The sequence below is a fragment of the Pundamilia nyererei genome, unplaced genomic scaffold, assembly GCF_000239375.1.
Source record: "Pundamilia nyererei isolate P.nyererei 1_Seehausen unplaced genomic scaffold, PunNye1.0 scaffold00435, whole genome shotgun sequence".
NCBI lineage: Eukaryota > Metazoa > Chordata > Actinopteri > Cichliformes > Cichlidae > Pundamilia > Pundamilia nyererei.
Genome location: NW_005187836.1, coordinates 119,892 through 143,078, shown reverse-complemented (window position 1 = coordinate 143,078; position 23,187 = coordinate 119,892). Strand labels below are relative to the sequence as shown.

At 40.8% G+C, this 23,187-nt stretch overlaps 1 protein-coding gene across 6 annotated transcripts in view; it reads right to left on the bottom strand.

Moving 5' to 3' along the window:
• The window catches only part of LOC102202955 (MAGUK p55 subfamily member 3-like), a 26,374-nt gene that overhangs the window by 960 nt on the left and 2,227 nt on the right, over positions 1-23,187 (bottom strand). The window contains exons 1-19 of one of the 6 annotated variants that reach the window (XM_013916035.1): positions 14,890-14,934; positions 11,318-11,479; positions 10,887-11,005; positions 9,965-10,042; positions 9,789-9,869; positions 9,207-9,344; positions 7,727-7,808; positions 7,227-7,312; positions 7,059-7,133; positions 6,170-6,366; positions 6,006-6,070; positions 5,506-5,523; positions 5,179-5,334; positions 3,386-3,451; positions 3,006-3,164; positions 1,870-1,950; positions 1,014-1,107; positions 776-884; positions 1-119 (exon numbers count right to left, since the gene is read on the bottom strand). In XM_013916035.1, coding sequence (XP_013771489.1) covers positions 1-119; positions 776-884; positions 1,014-1,107; positions 1,870-1,950; positions 3,006-3,164; positions 3,386-3,451; positions 5,179-5,334; positions 5,506-5,523; positions 6,006-6,070; positions 6,170-6,366; positions 7,059-7,133; positions 7,227-7,312; positions 7,727-7,808; positions 9,207-9,344; positions 9,789-9,869; positions 9,965-10,042; positions 10,887-11,005; positions 11,318-11,354 — 1,760 coding nt within the window. In that variant the 5' untranslated portion in view covers positions 11,355-11,479; positions 14,890-14,934. Of the gene's footprint in view, positions 120-775; positions 885-1,013; positions 1,108-1,869; positions 1,951-3,005; positions 3,165-3,385; positions 3,452-5,178; positions 5,335-5,505; positions 5,524-6,005; positions 6,071-6,169; positions 6,367-7,058; positions 7,134-7,226; positions 7,313-7,726; positions 7,809-9,206; positions 9,345-9,788; positions 9,870-9,964; positions 10,043-10,886; positions 11,006-11,317; positions 11,480-14,889; positions 14,935-23,187 lie in introns of those variants that run through there. The other 5 variants (XM_013916034.1, XM_005753511.1, XM_013916036.1 and 2 more) reach the window with 5 other exon arrangements.

Sequence of the window (23,187 nt, the reverse complement as noted above, 5' to 3'; positions counted from 1 at the left end):
GTGGCCGCTACGCTGAGTGAGGAAGAGGAGCCAAACTGCTTTCCCTGACCATCACCGATGCGAGGCCTTACAAAGATGACATATGGTTTGAACTCAGCGGTGCGGAGAGTCTTCAATGCCTGAATGTGATAAGACCAATCAGCCATTTACAAACTCCCATATAAAAATCCCACAGAGCTTTTTCTATGCTGAGAAGATGTACTGCACAAACAGAAGACCATAAGATAAGATAACCTTTATTAGTCCCACACGTGGGAAATTTGTTTTGTCACAGCAGGAAGTGGACAGTGCAAAAGTTATGAGGCAAAATATAAAGTCAAATCAATGTCTAAGTATAAAAGACTGCACAGTTATCAGAGAGGATATTCTTTTTGAAGCAAACAGAAACAGCCTGTGAGCCACTAAAAATGTTAAACATATTTTTGATGATTTATTATTGGTTTTATGTTGGCAGACAGTTGCACAAAATAAGGTGAAAAGTCAGTTTGCCTGATATCATGCATTTCTATCTCCTGTATAGGCTCCAGAAAGCTTCACAGGTCTGGACGCAGGCAACAGATCAATCCAATTTCATTTGAAAATACCATAATATGAAATGTATTCCAATATTGCACATATTACACATGTATATGGCATGATGTGGCCAATATGCAACCTGCTGTCTTTACTTCTTTTAAAGAAGAAGGCACTTTTACATTGACACAGGAAATTCGATTTAAATGAGAAGTGTATTTGGTTGGCAGTGCCGCCTACCATAATTTTTAAAAACACTTACCTCTGGCTGCACATCCACCAGACAGACCTTGTTCTGATCCAAAACTCTGTGAATGGAGTCCAAACTGGTGCCATAGAGATTCTCTTTATACTCGCCGTACTCAATAAACCTGCAGAAACACATCATCACCACTAACAAGTTAATTAAATTAACTAAAGTGCTGAAATGCTTCAATTAACCCTTTTGTGTTCTATAATTGTTTTGCACTTCATCAGAAAACATTGTTCCCAGCACTCACTTGCCATTCTGGATGTCTGCCTCAAAAGCAGCTTTACTGATGAAGTGGTACTCCACTCCTTCTCTCTCATGACTCTTCCTGGCTCGAGTGGTGTCTTCAGGGCGCCGTTGGTCAGCAGAAAGAGCAAGTTGGAAAATAAGTCACAAGATACTGGATGCTTGTATGTTTCTGGATATCTCATTAAGCTCGATACTGATTACATTAAAAAGCAGTGCGTTTACTGTAAAATCAACTTGCAAAGAGATACTGGTCTCAGTCGGTACCAATCCTATTTTTTATGTTTTGCCAGTGAGTTATTAAAAGGTGAACATCTTTCCAACTACACCAAAGTCTGCAACTCCCTGTCACAGACCTCAACAAGCTCCATGTATGACTCGTTTATTTTGGCGTGTTTTAAAGTCTCTCGTACTGAATCGTCACAGTAGTTAAACTGGGGAAAACAGCAGCTATGATGGTGACGTTAAATGATTCACCGTCTCACAGTCTGCCTGTGCAGAGATTAGATGCACACACCTCCCTTGAATTAGGCAGTGGGTTTCTAGGTTGGTGCGACAGACGGGTTTGGAAGCATTGAAGGAACAGCTGTTGTGAAATGGCGTCATAACTAACAAAACTGAATTGGAATGGTATGTGGTGTGTGGATTGTTTGTTTAATAATCTGGAAACTCGTGTAATATTTTGAGGGTCACGCAAATTATGGGAGTTTCCTGAGAGAAATGTAAAGGTTGAGTGCGTTTGCAGGTACGACGTGCCAAAGAACAAAGTGCCTTATACTCACTCGAAAGCTCTTTTACTTCACTCTTATGAATTCAGTGCAAACACTTACAGTCAATTAGAAAAGATAAACAACACTTACGAGGCACAGCCAAACCGTACCGCCGCAGATTCTCAGCAATCACCTTCTGTTTGAGCTCAGCGATCCGTGCTCCAAGTGAACCTATGACCATACAAACAGCATAGCTAGTTTATATAAGATGATCATGAACTTGGAACATGTGTATAGATCTGGCCAAAAGTTCACTCATTGTGGGCATGAATAACATGGTAGTTTGGAGTTTTTAATGATTTCTTTGAACTATTCTTTTTCCAGGATGAAATGATTGTACAGCATACATCTGTAATCTCTTAAAGAAAATCCCAAGAAGTTTGTGCACAAGTTTGAATCTTTTTGGATTTTCTCACAGGGCAAAATTTATACATTGATATACACACTAATATTTGAATTTTTAAATTTGAAAGGCTAAAGTTGATTTAAATTGGCTGGTTTTGAGCGTACTTTCAATGGGGTTAAGGTCGTGTTTTTTTCGAAGGCTGGTTCACAATCATATTAGCCTGCTTTATCCATTCCAAAACATCCAGTTGTGCCCAAGTTTCAGTTGTCTAGCTGTTTTTCTGATTCTAATTCGAAGGTAGTCTTCCTCCACGATTCCATACGCTTTGTGTAACGTACCAACATTACAAACAAACAGCCCCAGAGCATGATGCTACCTCCACCAGTGTTCTCAGGTTTGAAAACCTCAGCATTACTTGTCCAAACATACCAACGGTCATTACTGCCATAAAGCTCAATATTGGTCTCATCTAACCATGAAACTCTTGTCCATAAGGCATTTGCTTTATCCATAAAGTCCATAAAGAGTTTGATGAAGTCGATTTTGGAACAGAGGCTTCGTCCTTGGTCGGCGCTCTCAGTTCATAGTGATGTAAAACTCACTTCACTGTGACGCTGCTATTCCAGCAGTTTCCACTTCATGACAGGTTTGACTCCTGGTGGTTCCTGAACATCCTAAAGAATTTTGAGGATGACTTCACCGTGTCAAGTTAAAATACTATTTTAACATTGTAAACACAGATTTGAGTTTATGCACATAAAGAACTGTTAAATTAAAATCCCAAAAGTACCATGACATTCATAACCCATGATGGCTGTATCTGAATTTCTCATCACAACTGTAGTTTCATCGCTGTTAAAATTCACTCCAATTGACGAACCTATGAGTGTTATAAGGCGAGGTCTCTCTCCAGGACGTGGAAAATATTGTGCGACTTCCTCGTAAATCAGGAACTCTGTGTGATTGGCGTCAGGAGTGTGCGCTTCACCAGGAGAACCCTGGCGATCTTTCCTGTAGCGGAAACTTCTGCGTAGGCTAGCTGTTAAAGACATGAAGGTAGCCTTAGGGTACATATGCTACTGCACTGATCCACACTTATACAAATCCAATAAATACACCAAAATCCTGCCCATGTATTGCAGATCGCTCTGCCACTTTGATATTAAGAAACAGGTTTGAGGTAGCTGAAAATTGCATGTCAAAACAGTATCACACAAGACACACACAGTGGACAACACCATTAGATATCAGTAAGAGTACCTGAGTAAAAATCCCATGAGAAAGCATGGCCACAGAAGGCAGGGGCTGCCTTACTCTTGGGAGAAACTACAACTTATATTAGACCATTGAGTAAAGCAACTTAAGTTTTATTTTATGATTTCTTTTCAAACAGAATAAAACGATCAGAAGCCATGCATGCTGTGTCTAACTTCTTAAAGCACAGGGTAATCACTGTCAGCATGACGCATGATGACGGGCCATTTGCAGCACATTGAGATGGCATGAGGCGCCACACGAACACTGAGAAGCTCGATGGCTGTAGCACACAGGGCAAAAAGCCTGCCAGTCTAATCATACCCTGACAGGCTATATTTATATTAAAATGTGTTTGTTTTACAGAGGAAAAAAAAAAATCTAAGCTCATGGAGGCACTAAAGAAAGTTGAGTTCCTAAAGTTGTTACATCCTATCCTAAGCGGAACATGGGGATGTGCAGTAAACCCGATGGCAATCCATCAGGAAGTTGCTGAGGTGTTTCATTTAAAAACCACAAAAAATGGTTATAGTACTGGGTGACCAGGTTTCCTCATTCATGTGTTACTGCTCATCAATCATTTTCTTCTCTGGCTCCAAATTCCAAAAGTCAACACTGCCCAAGTGCAGTTTCACATGTCACTGTATTACCATCAGTGCCACGCTCAATGAGAAACTCCAGTTATTGGCGCAATATGATGGAAAAGACCACGAAAAAACAAAAAACACATAAAAACTGCGTAACTACAACTACAATTACACTACAGTGATATGAGAGACTGAAACACTGAGCTTTTATGCAGTTTCTGGTTACTGTTACTGCAAAGACAAGAATATGATGTTAAGTACCACAGTACAAGTGAGAATCAGTAGAAATGTTTGGCTCAAAAAAATGCTGATCCCTGCTGATAATCAAAGAAAAGTTTGGTAGTTTTAGTTCATTAGGTGAACTAAAAAGGATCAATTAGAAAAGTGGAATAAACAACTTTAAGACTCCACTATTGGACCATAAAAACGATATTCTTTATGGTGAAACAAAGTTTTTAATAGGACTCAATGCAATCTGTGAAAAAACTAAATACACCCCATAATTCAGTACATCGACTCTTCTTTTTCAGCCATTCTGCTGTAGTTTTGCTGATGGACTTCAGTGTCCTGTTGTGTGACCAAATTTGTGCCAAGCTTTCGCTGCTGGACAGACAGCCTCACATTTGACTCTGGAATACACACGGAGGAGTTTATGGTCGACTCAATGACTGCAATGAGTTTGATACATGAACATTTTACACTACCTCTCAGCATTAGTATCCCATATTATCTCATACAAACATACCCTTTTGCCCCATGTTTAGTTTGTTGGAAACTGGTCACCCTAGTTGCCACTACAGGAATGTCTAAATGAAATTACACTACATTAAGGCAGCTGTAGAGATAATTCAGCTCTAGCGGACAGATGGGTGTGGACATGGTTTAGGGGAGGAAGGAAAAAAAAGAAGAGAAAAAAAAAAAAGAAGGTCAAATGGTGTGAACAAACACCCACTGAAGCACAGTCACATCCTGGAAGCCTGGCCAACCTACTGGTGAGAATTTCTTGTGTAGTGGTCACACACGTGGACTGTTTTCTGTTTGACGGTTATCTGGCCTAACCCTCAATAATCAATGAAGCAACCAAAGCAATCCAGTCTCACACAATCTGAGGAATAATATACACACTCGAAAAGAAAAAGCTTAGCACACAGACTGAGCGAAAGATGTGATGTTGCAGTGATTAACATAAACTCACTGATTGTGCTTGCTCACCTATGTCCTTTCCATTCACAGCACTCTTATTGTCACAGTCTTCTGTTGGATGGCAATCGGGAAGAGAAGACAGGGTAAGAGGAGGGAGGAGGTGTTGGGGATACTTTAACGTGAGAACACAGCAGGTTAGGAGAGGATTTGTGGCAATTAAAGAAACTGTAAAGGCAAAACATGACACAGTGTGGATGGGGAGGAGGAAAGTGACCAAAATTTGTGTTTCAGATGGGTCAATGAGAATTTCATACAGAAATTCAGGCAAGAAAAACATGGAGCCAGTCCAAACTGGGGATGAGAGATGGTTGCTAAAATGAGGGGTTTTCTACGTACCTCTATCGGCCCGTTCATCTGAAGTTAGCAAAGCAAGGAATAATACACAGTATCACTGTAGAGTGTGACATAGACTATTCGGCGACCCCTAGTGTACATTCAGCTCTCTCAAATTCACAATGCAGTCTCATAACTGTAACTGTATCCATGCTTGGAGATCCTCAACCATCTTCTTTCTCTACTGGAAAGACTTTAATTTTTTTTTAAAATTAAGAATAACTGGATAATCAGATTTAAAGGAGAGAAACCATTTTACTACTGCATCTTTTTGTAGATGCAAGAAAAGGACTTGCATCATTTCATCTTTTAAATTGGATTTAGGAAATTAAAGTGATGGATTATGCATTTCCCCCCCTCAGAGATTAATCTTTGATCCCCTCCTTCTCTTTATAATCTCTCTTTTAGGACCTCCTTGGATAGATTAGACCCACAACAGAAGATGTGTGTTGAGATCTAAGAGTCTAAAACATTTGCGCTTGTATATAGTAAGTAATGCTTACATGTGGGAGCTTTTGGGGAAATGGGAGCAGATACGGAACCCATTTTCATCCTGTATCTCAGTCGCCTGGGAAGAAAAACAAACATTTTCAAAAATGTATTACTGATTAAAAAAAAAAAGGCAGCTTTTTAAACATCTGATACACAGACTGTTGATGCAAGCTACCTCTCCTGAAACTGCACTGAAGGGATGAGGGCAGCGCGCAGGTTACAGTCGCCCACCCTCTTGGCCTGCCACCAGGTGGGGTCTTCCTGGCTAACAACCTGAAGAACGTCACCCCGTTTAAAGGGGAGTCCTGCCTCTTGGCACGGGGTTGCTTTGTCCTCAAAAGGTGTGTAGTCAAATAAAGCTCGGATGTAGACCTTTTAAAAGAAGGAGGAATATTCTGTTAAAAACTTTATCATCTCTGTATTTATTTAACTTTATTCATTATATACAGAAAAGTGTAAGATACTTTGGTGAATACACATATAGCGCTGTGCAAAAGTCTTGAGCCACTTGTCAGTGTGTCTACACCTAACAGACGACTAAGCCAATAACAATTTTAAACTGTATCTTTAGACACTTTGTTACTATCAGCCTGACACAGATCCAAGATCCAGCTGAGATCTGACACAGGCTGAAGCAACAACTGGTCGCTGAAGCCTCATCAGGCTTTTATTCCAAGGAAAGAAAGCTGAAAATGGACTGGAGAAAAAGAAAATCTGTGGCAACAGGTCTTATGGAGTAATGAACCCTAATTACATTTTTGATTCCAATCGTTATCAGTTTGCACAAAAGAGATCAGGAGAGATACAACAGTGAGTGGAGGCTCTGTCATGGTTTGGGGTATTTATTTTATTTTTTAAATGAGGGGTGGATCATGACATTTTTTTTTTTCCACAGTTCTGTAATTCTGCAAATTGCACAATCAAACATTTGCTCATACGCAACACTAAAGGGCAAGGTAAAGAAAAGTAAAGTGGATACATGTGAATAAACCTTGATGAAGGGCTGAGTGGTTGTGACCGTCCATAAGAAAAGCCTGCGTACTCACGCAGCAAGCATTCCTAACCTTGCTTTCTTTCATTTTATCGTCATCTGCAACAGCTGGGATGATTTTCAGTGTGATGGAGCCTTGTGATTGGGACTAAAAAAAACAACAACAACAGAGCACCACAATGATCGGCTGCCAGCTACAAGAATCATAGTATCTGAACTAGTCCGATTCCACATTTATTACCAGTATCTGACTAATTTCATCTGGCCTTTTGTGGGTTATCAGGTTTCCGTTGACCTCTCGAAGCTCATCCCCTACATGCACCAGACCTGGAAACACAAGCACAGCACGCAGGGGTAATACAGCTAAAGAAATGCCCAATTCTTAGAATACAAACCTGAAATGTGAACAAAAGACGATTTTGTGTTGCCAGTATGTCGATAACATTACTATGGCAACATCCAGACGCAAACCTAGTTTATATTCTCAAAATATGCAATCTCGTGGCACTAATCTCACGGATTTGATTTCTGTTACAGTTCACAGGGTTACGCAATGTAATCTACTGACATCTCTCTCAGTATATCAGTAGTGCTAAGAAGGTCCTACTGGGTAGCGTTAGCATCCACGGTAATAGAGATATTATAATACAATAGTGCTGTTCCATTACGCATTTGATTTTCCACATAAAAAATATCTGGCATTTAAAGTTCAGTAGAAATGTTTTGCAAACTCAGTCTCACCACTCCGGTCAGCTGCGCCTCCCCTCATGATTCGGGCCACAATTACAGCTCCTGTTGCTTCATCTCTCCGAATAGTCGCTCCCTGTTTATACAAGCATGCACATTAATAAATAAGATGTATTCATAGCAAATCTCATCCCAAAGTCACTAAACTGGCCTAATCCTCCGACTGGAGGAAGAGGCTCCCAATTTGCAGCTAGTTGTAATTGGAAAGATCAATAACTGACTGAAGCTAAATGTCAAAATGGTACGTGAATGAAGAGTCTGATACCCCATCATCAATATTGCCTACTTGTTTGTGCTTCTACTTAAAGTTCATGCAATTTAATGACATTTAAATGCTGTAATTACAGGTTTTCTAATTGCTGCATCAAGCAAAAACATTTGCAGCCCACTTTAGCTTCAATCACTGTTTGCTACTCTGGGTTACAGCTACATTTTTAGCTTTAAGTAAATCATGTGTTAGTTTGACACTTTAGAAAATGTGATGTACTTATTTCCTTTCCTACTGAGAGCTGGATGAAGAGATAAACACTAATCTCATGTCTGTGTACTCACAGCATGAAGGTGCAGTCAGCAGACAGTTAGCTTAGCTTAACAGTCTTAAATCTGGAAACAGCCAAGCTAACAGTTCCTCCCCTATGGACCAAGTGGTCTGTGAGGCTTTGACAAAACTTCTGAAGGTTATATTTTGTGTCAACAATGAAACTCAGCCAAAGTCTAATCTACAGCTAGCTGCTTGTTGATATAAAAGTAGGATCGCATTAGCCGTATATATTTTTTCTGTGGATTTCGTAGACACTCATTCATACTTCAGATTTATCCAAGACTGTTCATTGAAGTTCATTAAAGTAAAATTCTTGAGGACAGGATGAGGTTTTCAAGTTGTACAGTGTAACATTCTTGCATTTACGTAGCACTTTGTTCTTCTTACCGACAAATCAAAGTATTAGTAAGTTATACAACTTATATAAGAGACAGCTGTTGGTTTTTTTCTGCTATACTGCAGAGCGTCATTTGCAGCACATCGCCCTCTTTTACCAACGTTTGAAAACCTCTGGACGCAGTTTAAGAGTCAATAAATATCTGAAAATGACCCGGCTCTGTAATGTCTTCTACAGCCTCCTGTACACAGGTTCTAACTTGTGAATGAAGCAGTGGGTGCCGGCAGGTTGGGGTTGATCTTTTCCACATACGAGTATGACTGCTCCTCTTTATCGATGCCCTTAATAAAGTTGTTTCAAACTCCAATTGAACAGGTTCAAATAAAGATGTTGATTTCACCTTCATAGGAAAATCTAATATCAATCATCAGCACATATTTGATACTCAGTAGGAATATTTCTTTGCTTTTTTGTGCGCGTTTCTTATAATCTGATTTACTGAATCTGTTTCATTTCTTTTTTATTTCATTAGCAGTAGTTTTCAAAAAGCAGGTACTAGTTTAATGAAAAGCCAAACTGCACCCTTAGACACTTACCAGTGGCTCCTTGTTCTTCACCAGCCGAACGATCTTCACAGACTCTTCCTCCAGGTCATCGTCCAGATCGTCTGGGAGTGGTGGCAGCACAGGGTCAAATTTTTTTTGAGCCACTGTGTCATGAGCCGATAGCACTGCCTGAATCACAAGCCAAGATTTAGGAGCTCGATCAACAGAGATAAAAGGATCCAGAAAAGAAGGTTACAGCACGTAGGAAACATACCCGATTTCTGGGGAAAAGAAAACTGAGGGAATAAAATGAACGTTCTGATTCCACAGCTATCATCAATTCCCAGAATGCTTCCCAGACAGCCAATAACCTGAGCATAATCACTTGATCAGAGTAATTAGGCAGTCTTGTGTGTGTCTAGGGGATGGGGAAGGGGTGCAGACAGCTCTGACGGTGGTGTTATGTAATAAATGTGGAAAAATCAGAGGTGTGCAGGGCAAAAATACTGTGAAGCAGCATTATTAAAGAGATCAAACCTCAGAAGGAAAGAGAGCAAGGGAGAGGTATGGTCTAGCATTTAACAGCTTCTTTACGCAGGTTGAAAAAGGCTGAGTGTGTGTGTGCGTGTACACCTTGAGATGAGGAGTGCTCAAGAGGAGCAGCAGTTCTTGCTCATCATCCTCCAGTGGCCCATTCTGAAGCTCTTCTGCTAGCTGGTGATTGAAATCAGAAAATTACTGCTTTAAGTATTTCAAAGTATTCTTCTAGTCACCAGAGAAAATATATATTCACTTCTAATTGCACTTACATCCTCTGCCAAACAGGAGGCACTGTGCAGGACTGGAGTGGGGCTGTGTTTCTCATACTGCTTCAGTTTTTCATGGATCTGGATGTAAAGCAAGAAGCAACAAAACCACAAATGCAGATCATTAATTTTTAATGAAAAACAACAACAACAACAACAACAACAACAACAACAAAAAAACATCATATATGATGTGTACCGTTTTATAACCAGCCACTATGTTAGGTAAAGTTGTTCAACTGTTTGTTAACACAAATATCCAATCAGCCAATCACATAGCAGCAGCTCAATGCAGACATGTAGACAAGGTCAAGACAACCCGCTCAGGTCCAAACTGAGCATCACATCGAGAAGGAAATGCGATTTAAGTGACTTTGAACAGGGCATGATTGTTTGTGTCAGACAGGCTGGTCTGAGTATTTCTACTGATCTACCGGGATTTTCCCACACAACCATCTCTAGGGTTTACAGGGAATAGTCAGAAAAAGAGAAAATATCCACTGAGAGGCAGTTCACTGGGTGAAAATGACTTGTTGATGTCAGAGGAGAAGAATCAAACTGCTTCAAGCTGACAGGAAGGAAAAAGTAAGTCACGCAACCACTCATTTAATGGTTCGGTTTTTATATAGCTCTCTTTTGACTATACTTGAGCACTCAAAGTGCTTTACACAACATGTCTGATTCACCTATTCACACACTTTCAGAGTTTTTTCTGTGCTTTGTGTCCAACATCCAATTGTAGATGGACGGTTTTGGAACAACTCATGGTTCAGCGGTGACCCATGAGTAGATGTCATCTACACCGTAGCAATTAAACTTAATGTGCATGTACAGTAATCCAGCATGTGTGAAAAAAAAAAGAAATAAATAAAATGTCTGAATCACAAATACAGTAGTCACTTCTACTCTGATGTATCCACTATACCTTCATGAGGTATCCAATGCTTTTCTCGCTGAAGACATCTTTGAGGAAGACCAGGTCTTCTTTGTGGTTGGCATCAGGGTGAAGCTGAGACGTGAGCAGAGCCAGGATCTCATGCAGCCCTTGAGTATTTAAAAAAAAGAAAAAGAAATCATGCTGTATATTTATGACTGAGTCAAAGAACAATTTCTATCTAGAAATGCATCGTACATAATAACCACCTTCATCAACAAAGAGACTGTATGGATTCTCTCTTTAGCTCACCGATGTTTATAATAATAATAATAATAATAATAATATGCTTTTCCATATCACCCCCCTTTCAAATTCCAACAGTTTATCCACATTAATGTAATAATGCTTTATTCCAGCACATAATTTATTCATAACTACATAAAAAGCTTCAGACCATGAACGAGCCTGAGCACATATACCTGTGCTTGCAGATACGATGGGCATGGCTTCAATCATTCAGAAGCGGCAGGAGGCTGCGGAGAGGTTGGAGGGGGAGAGAGGAAACAGTTCTCTCAAATAATTCCCTCTTCTGTTTTGTTTTGTTCCTTACATGAGGCCGAGACAGAATCACAGAGAACAACCTGGGATGAAAACAAAGAACACAACATACGGCCATATCAGTGAGGACGCCTCAGAGCGCCATCAAGAAACCCAGGACTCATTGTGAGATTTGTCTCTGTGCACTGCAACTTCATGTAGTATTTCTGCATCCAGCACCTGATATTTGGCAGTCATGTGCATGTGACTAAACGCACTGGTTCTGGATCTTTTACTGTGTTATTATCAGAATGTCATTATTTTTAACTCACTGTAAGATTAAACAAGAGAAAAAAAACAGATATGCTTCTTTTAAAAAACGTCCCTGGCAACAAACGTCTGGTTGATTGTGAAGCTTACAGAGAGGACAGCGAACTCCATGCAGCACATAATTGGTCATTTAAAACCAATACCCAAATCTGAATACATTTTTCAAAGGGCAGTCCTGCTTTGACAGTGATGAATGGACCCATTACTGCACTCAAGTTCCAGTATAATTAATATTTGCTCTCATTACCGAGGCATAAAGCATTAATTTCATTTCAAACTGTGCGACTACTCATTTGAAGAGAAGCAAGGTCAGATAATGATACCAGGCACTTTTGTCCAATAGGATTCTTTACCTTGTCACCATGACAACACTATAGTATCAGTGACTGATAAGCTTTTTGTAGTTAAACAGAGCTGTTTCACATTGAGTAATGAAAGTCTTTAATAATGTTGCATTCAGGTCTTTTGTATATTAGAATACTTTTGTCACAATCATTCATGTGCAATCATCATACATGGCTTCCCTTCTCACTGCCAGACACATTTTTAACCACACTCCTCATTAACTGCCAATGAACACATGTGGCTGAAGTGGTGCAAGCTTCACCTGCAAAACCAGCTATTTTTGGATAATCCTGATCAAGGTTGCAGACTAAACAGAATACGTGTTTAGATGGAGAGCTTCTACTTTATTTGCAGGGCATTCAGAAAATTGTCCTTGGGCTGAATATCCTGGCTGTCACAGGCCAAGAAAGAACACACTCTGGAGGCTGCCAATCTATCAACCAGCGGCACTCACATTCACATCTACAGCCAGTGTGGAATAATCTAACATGCATGTCTTTGGAATGGGGGATGAAGCTAAAGCACCTCAAGAGAACTCACTCAAACGCTGGCAAAACATGGATGGATTTGAACCCAGGACCCTCTAGTTGTGAGGTGATGGTGCTAACCACGCCACCTGCTGTCCTGGGTAAAGTGGAAGAAAATGAATGAAGCCTTATGTTTAAATGTTTAGATTGGTCCTCATTGACTGATTTTGAAGTGTAAGTAAAGAGTTAAGACGAGTTAAGATGTCATTAATGAATCTTGTTTTAGAGAGCCCAGTAGCTTAGATTTGGCCCAATGTTCATCCTCCAACAGGACAGTTACCAACACAGATGAGAAACTGCAAGCTATGGGCATTCAATTTGAAATAGCATTGCAGATGTGACATTCAAGTGCCAGATCTGAGTTGTAATGCATCCCTCTTTTCTCACATTTATCCAGTTCAGGATTGTGGGGTGCTAGAACCTATCCAGGCTGTCATAGTGTGAGAGGCAGGGTGCACCCTGGACAGACCAATTTATCACAGGACTCTGTAGGAGAGGATGAACTTTTAAGATATAGGCCCAGAGTTGTTATTTTTTATTATTTTATTCCGAGAAAAACCTCTAACCAAGTCTGGTCAAACTGGCTGTTTGTTTCCAACAAGATGCCCAAGTTAAGTTTGACAGTTACTTCACAGGCCAGGTAAATCATAATGTTCAGTAGGTAATAAAAACAGATTTTTAAGATCAAAATTAATACACAGACATATTGGCAGATGTGTTTTTTCCTCTTTCTGACACACAAAACAAACAGATTTCTCTAAAATTTGTTGTGTTTCATCATTTACTCTGCCCAAGCCTGCTCAGATCAGCTGGTTGTTGCCAATAAGGAGGTTGCATAGTGCCCTCTGGTGGACAAACTATGCAATGGCACAGATGACATGACTGAAGGGTGTTTCTCTTTGCTTTTAAATTACTGGCTGTTATAAATACTGGTAATGAATGACCAGAGAGTGGCCATGCAATCCCTAATGCAGCTTGCTGTGAGCACATTCTGCCTTTAGCTTGACCGTCAGGGGGATGAATCCTGCTGAGTCAGATGAGGTTACAGACTTGACAGGTAATCTTTTTGAGAGACTTAAAAAACAATAGTTCTGCGAAACAACCATTCCTTTTTAGTTTTTCCACTTCATTCATTTTTCAACCTGCATCCTGACCTTTTTGTTTTTGATGTTTTCCAGGAGTTTGCGGCAGAGAGTCAGGGGGGAAGTCCAGTCATTAATTCTGACAATGAAAGCAGTTTTCATTACCACTGTCATGTTCTAGTTTTCCTTAAAATGAAAAATCGATTATTTTAGAAAACCAGCCTTTGATACCCAGAAAACTCCCTTAATCTAAAAATCAATCTCGCCTGACTCACATCCAATCACGAACCCTCGCATTCTTGTCACTTAAAAGGGCAAAAACGGTCGATATAAACCTAATGATGGTCAACCACGACCATGCTGGTAAAACCTTTAATACAAGAAGAAAACTGTATGTCCCTTAATACTGGACTATGCCTTTTCCTCTAGAGCTGTTGGCATCTGTTATTTATTTTAATTAACAGTCCCTATATTAGTGCAGCAGGTGGAGCAGCTATTCCCACAGACCAGCTGCTACATACCTGCTCACCCTCATAACTGCTCCTGGAATTGCTGGCTATGTAGGTGGGAGGCTAAATCTCCCCTCTGAGCTTAGCTCACAGCTGTGGGAGAGACTCATAAAATACCAGGTGAGCAGAGCGCACAGTGTGTATGCAGAGTCTTCACAGTCTCATCCTACACACATTCCTTCATTACCGACAGTGCTGAGAGGCCATGCAGCCGATTGTGTTACAATCAACTCATTCCCATAAACGTATATGAGTAAACCAGCATCTCTATGGAGATGAATAAGGATGTTAGTTAAACAAAGGGCTGTCTTTTTTTAAATCTCTGCACATTTTCTTCACAGCTTGAAAGAATCTCTGCCAGCTCTCCACATGTATAAAAGACATTTCTTTGTTGTATAATGCATATTTTCCCATCTACACTGGACTAAAATTTATTCCAGTCATCCAAAGCAGTGTTTAGAAAAATGTCAACCAAGCACGACACAAACTTTCACCTCTCTGCATCACTTTACACCACAGACCGTACAAGAGACAGAGCCCAAACTTCAAAGTCAACCTTTGGATAAGTCTAAATCTAACTCTGGGTTTTCTGTACTACAAAGGTGGTTCACTTCTTACCACGGTAAATCACCATGGTAACTCATGCACTGAACTCAACCTGCCCTGCAGCAGGTTATGTTTCAGATTAGAGATCAGAGGTGTGAAATCACTGCCTACTGACCAATCGATTCTCCAGAAACAGCGTGACCATCTTGAGAAGATTCCTGAGACCTCTGTAGGGCGAGTAGGAGGAGAGGAGGGAATTTTCCAGTAGTGTCTAAAGTCTTCATGTTATCCTGATGAGCAGGATAGGACAGATTCTTGGATGCAACTTTATTCCTTAACCCCCCCTCCTGTCACCAGTAAAACAAACAAAAACATTGTATTATTATATAAACATTAATATATGATCCTGCACCTACCTTATCTATAACATTTAATATAACATTAAATGTCTAAATAGATCCAGTTTAGTTTCAGAGCTCTGATGTGCAGCCGTCGTGTTAGAAATCAACAGCAGAACTGCTAAAAACAATTTCACAACAGGATTAATACAGGATCTGAAAAACAGTGCACCTGTTTCTACTTGCTGATCTTCAATTAAATTCACATGTAGACCAAGCCTGTATTTAAATTCTGCTTTAAAAAAAATATACTCATTGCTTGCTCTCAGACTGTTAAACACCAATTAACAGGCAAAAAAAAAAAAAAAAAAAAAAAAACCCCAAAAAAACAACCACCAATTAACTTAATAAAATACTCTTATCATCAGATTTCCCTTAATGATTCAGCTGTGATTCTGATATGCCTGTTATTTTCACAGTTAGCCTCTTATCTGGCTTTGCTTGTAGGCTTCAAATAGACTAAAATTCTGTAATACAGCAGGTCTTTTCCAGTCTTGCTGACCAAAGCACTTAAAGGTCGAGCATTCATACAGAGATTTGATTCTAAACTAATGTTCAGTACCTTTTCCTTTCACACACACTGTTTGTCTGGAGCATCTGTGTTGCTTTCAATCTGCGTTATGCGTTTCTTCTTGTGTAAAATCAGCCACTGTGATTGGTTAACTGCTGCCAATGTCTTCCCTTTCACATGAACCTGCTCATAGCTAGAATGAGAAACCCTGCGTTAATTTAGCATGTGGATAAGCAGCTTTGTGTGACCGTTTATACTTACATTGGTATAAGTGAATCCAGATAATGGAAAGATACCCTGGCTATGTCGAATGTGCTTTGTGGCATGCGGCCCAGGTCTGAAAAGTAAGCTAATTCAAAGCTCAACTTGCTTTCTTTATGACAGCCAGCAGAACAAAAACTGCCTTTTCTGCTAATAAAGAAGCCTAACGCCACACTTATCTTAATATAAGAAAAAGCAGCATAGTTTCTGTTATTTATTTGCTTTCCTGTTACTTTGATGCAGTATGAATGGAGGAAAAGCTGTACAACTTTAGAAAATACAGTTAAGTCTAAAATTTATGCTCTACTTCACTTCTATTCCACTACTTATTCCAGAAGCTGAAAAACAAGTCGATGACTTTGTGCAACATTAGAAAAACATCATCAGAAGTCTATTGGGCCACATTTAAAACAAAAAGAATCTTTTTTTTTTAAGGTAGAAGAACACTTCAATCCCCAACGTATGTGGAGAGGACTCCAGACCATTACAGACTACAGGACCATCAAACCCTTCCCCACATCCTCTGATGTCTCCTTCCTCAACGAGCTCAACTTTTATGCTTGTTTTGCGCAAGGGAATCCAACAACTGCAACTAAAGCAGAAGGGACTCCGGACCACCAACCACTGACTCTCTCCCTCACCGATGTAGGAGCGGTGCTGAGCAGGATTGATGTCCACAAGGCTGCAGGTCCTGATGGCATCCCCAGGCGTGTTCTCAGAGCGTGTTCTGGGGAGCTTGCAGGAGCGCTGACAGATATATTCAACCTGTCCTTGGTCCACGCTGTAGTACCGGCCTGTTTCAAATCTACCTCCACCTCCGTCCCGATTCCCAAAAACTCCAAACCATCAAGCCTCGATGACTACCACCCAGTAGCACTCACCCCCATCACTACAAAGTGCTTAAATCGGCTGGTCCTAGCACACTTCAAATCCTGACTCCCCCTCATCCTGGACCCCCACCAATTCGCATACCGTCAGAACAGGAGCACAGGGGATGCAGTCTCCATCGCACTGCACTGTCCTCTCACACCTGGACAATAAAAACACTTACGCCAGGATACCGTTTATAGACTTCAGTTCAGCGTTCAATACAATCCTCCCCTCACAACTCATCAGGAAACTGACAAACCTAGGCATCAGTGGGAACTGATGTGTAAATGGTTACTGGACTTCCTGACCAGCCGGCCCCAACATGTCCAGCTGGATAACCGCTGCTCATCTACCATCACAATTAACACCTTTGTACCACAAGGCTGTGTGATGAGCTCTTTCCTCTACTCCCTCTTCACCCATGACAGCAGACCTGCCGATGGTTCCAACACCATCATTAAGTTTGCAGATGACACCACGGTGATTGGCCTCATCAGTGACAACGATGAGGCCGCCTACAGGGAGGAGGTGGATCGTCTGGCTGAGTGCTGCGACACCAACAACCTGCTGCTCAACACTGAGAAGACCAAGGAGCTCATCGTGGACTACAGGAGGAATGCTGACCCACATTCACCCATCCACATTAAGGGGACGGCTGTGGAGCGTGTGAGCAGCTTCAAGTTCCTGGGAGTCCACATCTCCGAGGATCTCATCTGGACGACCAACTGCTCCAAGCTGGTCAAGAAGGCTCACCAGCGCCTCTTCTTCTTGAGGACTCTGAGGAAGAACCACCTGTCCTCAGACATCCTGGTGAACTTCTACCGCTGCACCATCGAGAGCATTCTGTATAACAGTCTGGTACAGGAACTGCTCTGCCTCGGACCGGAAGGCATTGCAGAGGGTCGTGAAAACCGCCCAGCGCATTGCCGGAGCACCACATCCTGCCATAAATGACATCTACAGGAAGCGGTGTCTGAAAAGAGCTCGGAAAATCATCAAAGACCCCAGTCACCCATCACATGGACTCTTCACCCTCCTGCCCTCTGGGAGGCGCTACAGGAGCCTCTGGACTAAGACCACCGGGTACCGGAACAGCTTCTTCCCCACAGCTGTCAGACTCCTGAACTCTGCCTCCTGACATCTGACCCACGTTAACACATGGACTGAACATACACACACCCACAACCACCCATAACTGAACACACACACACACACACACGGCCAACTGTACCATCATACAGACAATAATAAGATAGACTGAACCACCACTCACAACTGCTAGCACTTTATATAACCTATGTAGAAATTAGTCACATATCTCACTGATCTAAACTGCACTACTGTAAATTCTGTACAGACAATCATTCTGTAAAATAATAATTATAGTTCTACAACTGTTTATAACTTGTATAGTTTCATATTTCTATCCTGTTCATAATTTGTACACTCACTACAGCCTGTACATACTTATAATTATAGCATATTCATAACATAACTTCATACTATGTACATTATAACATACCCATCATAGACCCATATTTTGTACCCTCATACCTATAATAGACCCATTTTTTTAATATATATTTTGTAATATATCTATATTATTGCTAAAGCACTTTCTGGATGGATGCAAACTGCATTCCATTGCCTTGTACTTGTGACATGTGCAATGACACTAAAGTTGAATTCTATTCTATTCTATTTTTCCTTTCAGCAGCAACATTTCCTTCGAGTTGGAAATGACAAAGTAATCCTGCAGCAGTTTCTTGTGGTTTTGAAGGCTGGCAAATCAACCCGCCTCACATCGACAAACACACCCCTGACGTTCGACAACAAAAGACAGAACCGCCTGATCAGCACAATGACAGTGAAGCAAGCCATCAAGCTCTCCTCCAATTTCATTACGGTTAAGATGCAGAACTGAGATCTATCACGCTCGGGAATTTGCCTCGTTACTGCAGATTATAATTACACAAATCACTTACAGCTATTGGGGGATCATTTCTACTTCTGGTAGAGTTTTTAAAAACAATAACCAATTGTTTTTTGTCATCTTGAGTCTCATATTCTGACAAATTAACAATAGTCTTGGGTTCATTATTTGTCACGTTCTGTCAATTCTTTGTCACATTCCCCCCTGATAGGCTGATGAAAACATACTCGCTGCCAAGGAAATGTCTTTTTTGGAAAATGTTGATTGAAGACAGGATGGCGCTACGCCAGAGTGGCAATTAGAATGAACCGCCACAGCACAAACAATCCTTCATTTGGCTGGTGACAAGTGCCCAAGGCAGCCAGGCTGGGGCTATATTTGAAGTGTTTAAAATATAAGATTTAATTGGACTGCTGAGTGTTGTTGAAAACAATCTGCTTTGAAAAGCGTTAGTAAATATTGTAAAGTGAGCCTCTTATTTTGCTGTGATCAGCTGAAAATGAATGGCATTACTAATGGTAACCATGGTGCATTTTCTACCACAGTAACACACTCAATCACACAATGGTCACCTGTGTTTGGGAGTAACTTTAGGTTTAATGTCTCAAAACAAAGAAAAAAAAAAGAAAAAAAAAAGGATATTTTAATCTGCCACATAGGCCACAGTAAGTCATTATTGCTCATATGAGAGAGGTGGTCTAGCTCTGGCTAAAGATAAACGCACTGGAGACTTTGTTTGTTACACCTTACTATTACTGTGCTGAAACCCCTTCACTTTCAGAAATCCTCATAGGTGCTGGAAACATTCCTCTGAGATTCTGATCCGAATTGACAAGATAACATCACACAGCTGCTGCAAATTTGTTGGACACACATCTATGACGTGAATCACCGCTTCTACTACATCTGTTGGTTCAGATTTGGTGACTGTGGAGGCCATTTGAGTGCAGTGAACTCAATTTCATGATCCAGAAGCCATCAGAAGACACGTACACTGTGGTCCCAAATAGATGGCATGGTCAGCAATGTTTAAATGATGTGCGGGTGCTTAACTGTTGCTCCAAGGCAGGCTGGATCCATGCTTTCATGTTTATGCCAAATTCTGACCCTGACCAATTCAGTGTTGCAGCAGAAATCATTGTCAGATCAGGCAGTGTTGTCCAATCACCATTGCCTAATTTTGACGAGCTTTGATGGCCCTGGTGTGGTCTTCTGCTGCAGTAATTTGTCTGCTTCAAGGTTTGACGTGTTTAGAGATGCTCTTCTGCATACCATGGTTTTAACAAGTGAGTATTTGAATTACTGTTGCCATCAGCTCAAAGCAGTCTGCCCATTCTTCCCCGTCCTCCAGCATCAACGATACATTTTCACCCAGACAACTGCTGATAACTGGATTTGGGTTGTTTTTTTTTAATCCTAGTAAAAGTAGAAAGTGATCCAAGTTCTCAAATAGAAAGATATTAAAGTACCAGCCATTTACAAGAAATGTGATATCGCTCCCTATCTGAGTAAATCTCCAAGTATCCAGAAGAGTGCAAATACACAGCACCTAAGCTGAAGCACTGCTCAAGCCTGACATGCCCCTAGATCACTCCTATGATTGTCCCTCATTCAGGGTTGAGCCATAGCAGGTTGGCAGCAGACTGGAGCAGTTGGGCAGATACCCTAATCGGCCGTCATTGTTTGTTTTCCCCGTAATGAAACTTGACATGGGAATTTCCAAGTCAATTAGATGGGATTTAAAAAAACAAAAACAAAAAAACAATGAACAAGGAAAACATTATCTGCACAAAATGTAGACCGTGTTTAATATGCATTTGAAACTTTCCTCAAAAACAAGAATTGCATTTTAAATGGCACTCACCGTGCATCAAACTGCACAGACACAACGTCGGATTAGTTTGCCGGACTGAGCAGTGCCACCAGCAGCTTTCTTCCCTCCCAGGTTAACATCCATACGCCTGTACTGTGGTTAAGTGTTTTTGTACCACTGTACTCTGACACAGCTCATGTACAACCGTTCATTTTGTGGATCAATAAACTGCAGAACACTCACATGCCTGCACAGCCCAACTCTGTCCCATGCATCTGTCGTTTGATGGTTCAAAACACAGTGTCCTGCTCAATTTGATGACCAACTTAATAATTAACCTTAATACATCACCTCACTTCCTCTGGGGTTTCCTGCTTTTCTTCAGGCCTACGCTCCACTGAACTCTCTCTCTCTTCAGTTATGAAAGGCTGGCGAGAGCTTAAAGCCGACATCTTTCTGTGCCTTTCATTCACTGACTGTCTTCTAAATATGAAGGGTTCCCACTGGCCATATGGTGGTATAATCTAGCCTCTTTGATTGAAGTTGGCAGTGCTGACAGCTGTGTGCATCGCAGAGGATTTTGGTGAATACAATGAAGCACTGAAAAGGAAAATTCAACAGCAGCAGGGATGTTTCAGGGAAAAAAAAACCCAAAACAATTAACCTAAATTAATTAACAGTATTTTGATGGGTTCTAGTTTCTAAAGCTGTTTTACTCCATTTTATGTCTCTCCATACAGAGCTTTGGCTTCTTTATTCAAAATAGTCCCTTGGAAGCAACAAGCTATGTGTTTGCACTTATTTTCTGACACTTCAAACAAAAAGCTGCTGAAACAAATTCTGTGATTTAAATTAAATTAGGTTTAAAACAAAAATGCCTTTGAGCAGGTGACTATATGCCACATGGTTGAAATACAGAGGCTTGGGTTCTCTGGCTCGGTTTCTCCTCCTTCCTGTCTAATCTTCACAGCTACAGTGTCCAATAAAAGAAAAATGCCCCAAAAATTATCTTTACAAAAGTGAAACCCAGAGGAGCTAATTCAAATAGCCTTCAGGCCGAGGAGCAGAGCTGAGGATGGTGCGTTTCTGTTTTTTAGGCCACCCCCTCGCCATAAGTCAATTTTAGCTAAATTTATAATAAAAGTTTGAAACTGTCAAGTTATAAATGGGAAAAAGCCTCAAAAAGCCCTTTTTATGTTAGATTTTTGATATCTACATTTATTTAGTGGGGTTTAAGATGATCAGCAACAATATGAATCAACACCTGGCAGCCTGGAAACTTAACATAAACAGCCATCTTTGCTGAACACAAACTTCAAACCAATAAACTACCAAGACATGATACAATTCAATTCCATTATATTTACACAGCACCACATCACAACAACAGTCACTTCAAGGCTCTATACATGCACTGTTGGTAATCAGTGCCTTTAGACTAAGCCGGGTGAGCAGTTTTCCTGTCTTCCAATCATCCTGCTCAGTAACAGTTGAGTAAAGACAGGTGACTGTGCTGAATTCTTTCAGAGACAGAATTGTAAATAGTTGCAGCAAACAGACTGTCCAGAAACTGCGCATGCAAACCCTCAACTTAACTCAACCCCCTGACTTTCAATTGCACACCTGCTCAGTAGGCAGCAACCAGTCTCCAAACACTCACAGTCCAACTCACACTGACGCAGTCACTCTCATATGGGTTTCTGAAAGTTTGCAAATAATTTCAGACTAAACAGGGCTTCCAAACACTCTGCAATCAATCTTGGCTAAATTGAAATCCTGTTTTTGCAGCAGATGACTTAACTAGTTGCAAACTGCTTGAACCCTGGTTTTACTTTCATTTAAAAACTTAAAGGTTGCCGAGCACCTGTGTCATTTTGCAGTTAAGTCACCAATCTGCACCAACTATGTCACTATTTATGTTGGAATTTCTGCTTCAAATCTAACAAAATCTGGTTGGAATAAGCGTACACAGATAATATGAAGTTCTGTGCATGTAGATGGCAACACATTTGCAGCAGATGACAACAGATTTCCACAGATTTATCACAAACAAATTGCACGTAATTTCCAAGTTGACACATTCAATCACAGATTGATGTAATAGTAACTACATCTTATTGCCATTTTATCTCCCTAAAGTTGTTTTGAAAACACCTCCTGACTGGGAGCGGTCGCAGACCTGATTTCCATTTTCTAACACACCATTTGAAAGCGAGTGAGATTGGAAGTTCATTGCACAGAGTCAGAACAAATCATTGTTTACCCCGACTGCAGCAGATACTAAACTATCAAACATTGAATACAAATGTTTTCCAAAATGTCAATGTTTAGCTTGTGAGTTTTGTCCAACCACACCAGTTGAGTCCTTGCTCATCTGATTTGTATTTACATGGATGGTTCACGCTGCTACTGAACTAAAACACCATAACAACCTCCAGCTGAGTAGTGGAGTTACTTCATTATGCTGCCATTGTGCTGGGAGAGCTTAACCTCATGTCTCTGTCCTCTCCACTCACACACAAACATGTATGCATGCCACCTGCTTGCCAGAATCATTTGCCATTGGATGGGTCTCGAGAGAGCTGGTGGAGGGGGTGAGGTCACCAGTACACTGCTGATGCCATCTGCCCACCCCTCTGTGTGTGGGCAGCCCATCCACCACCTACAACACACACACACACACACAC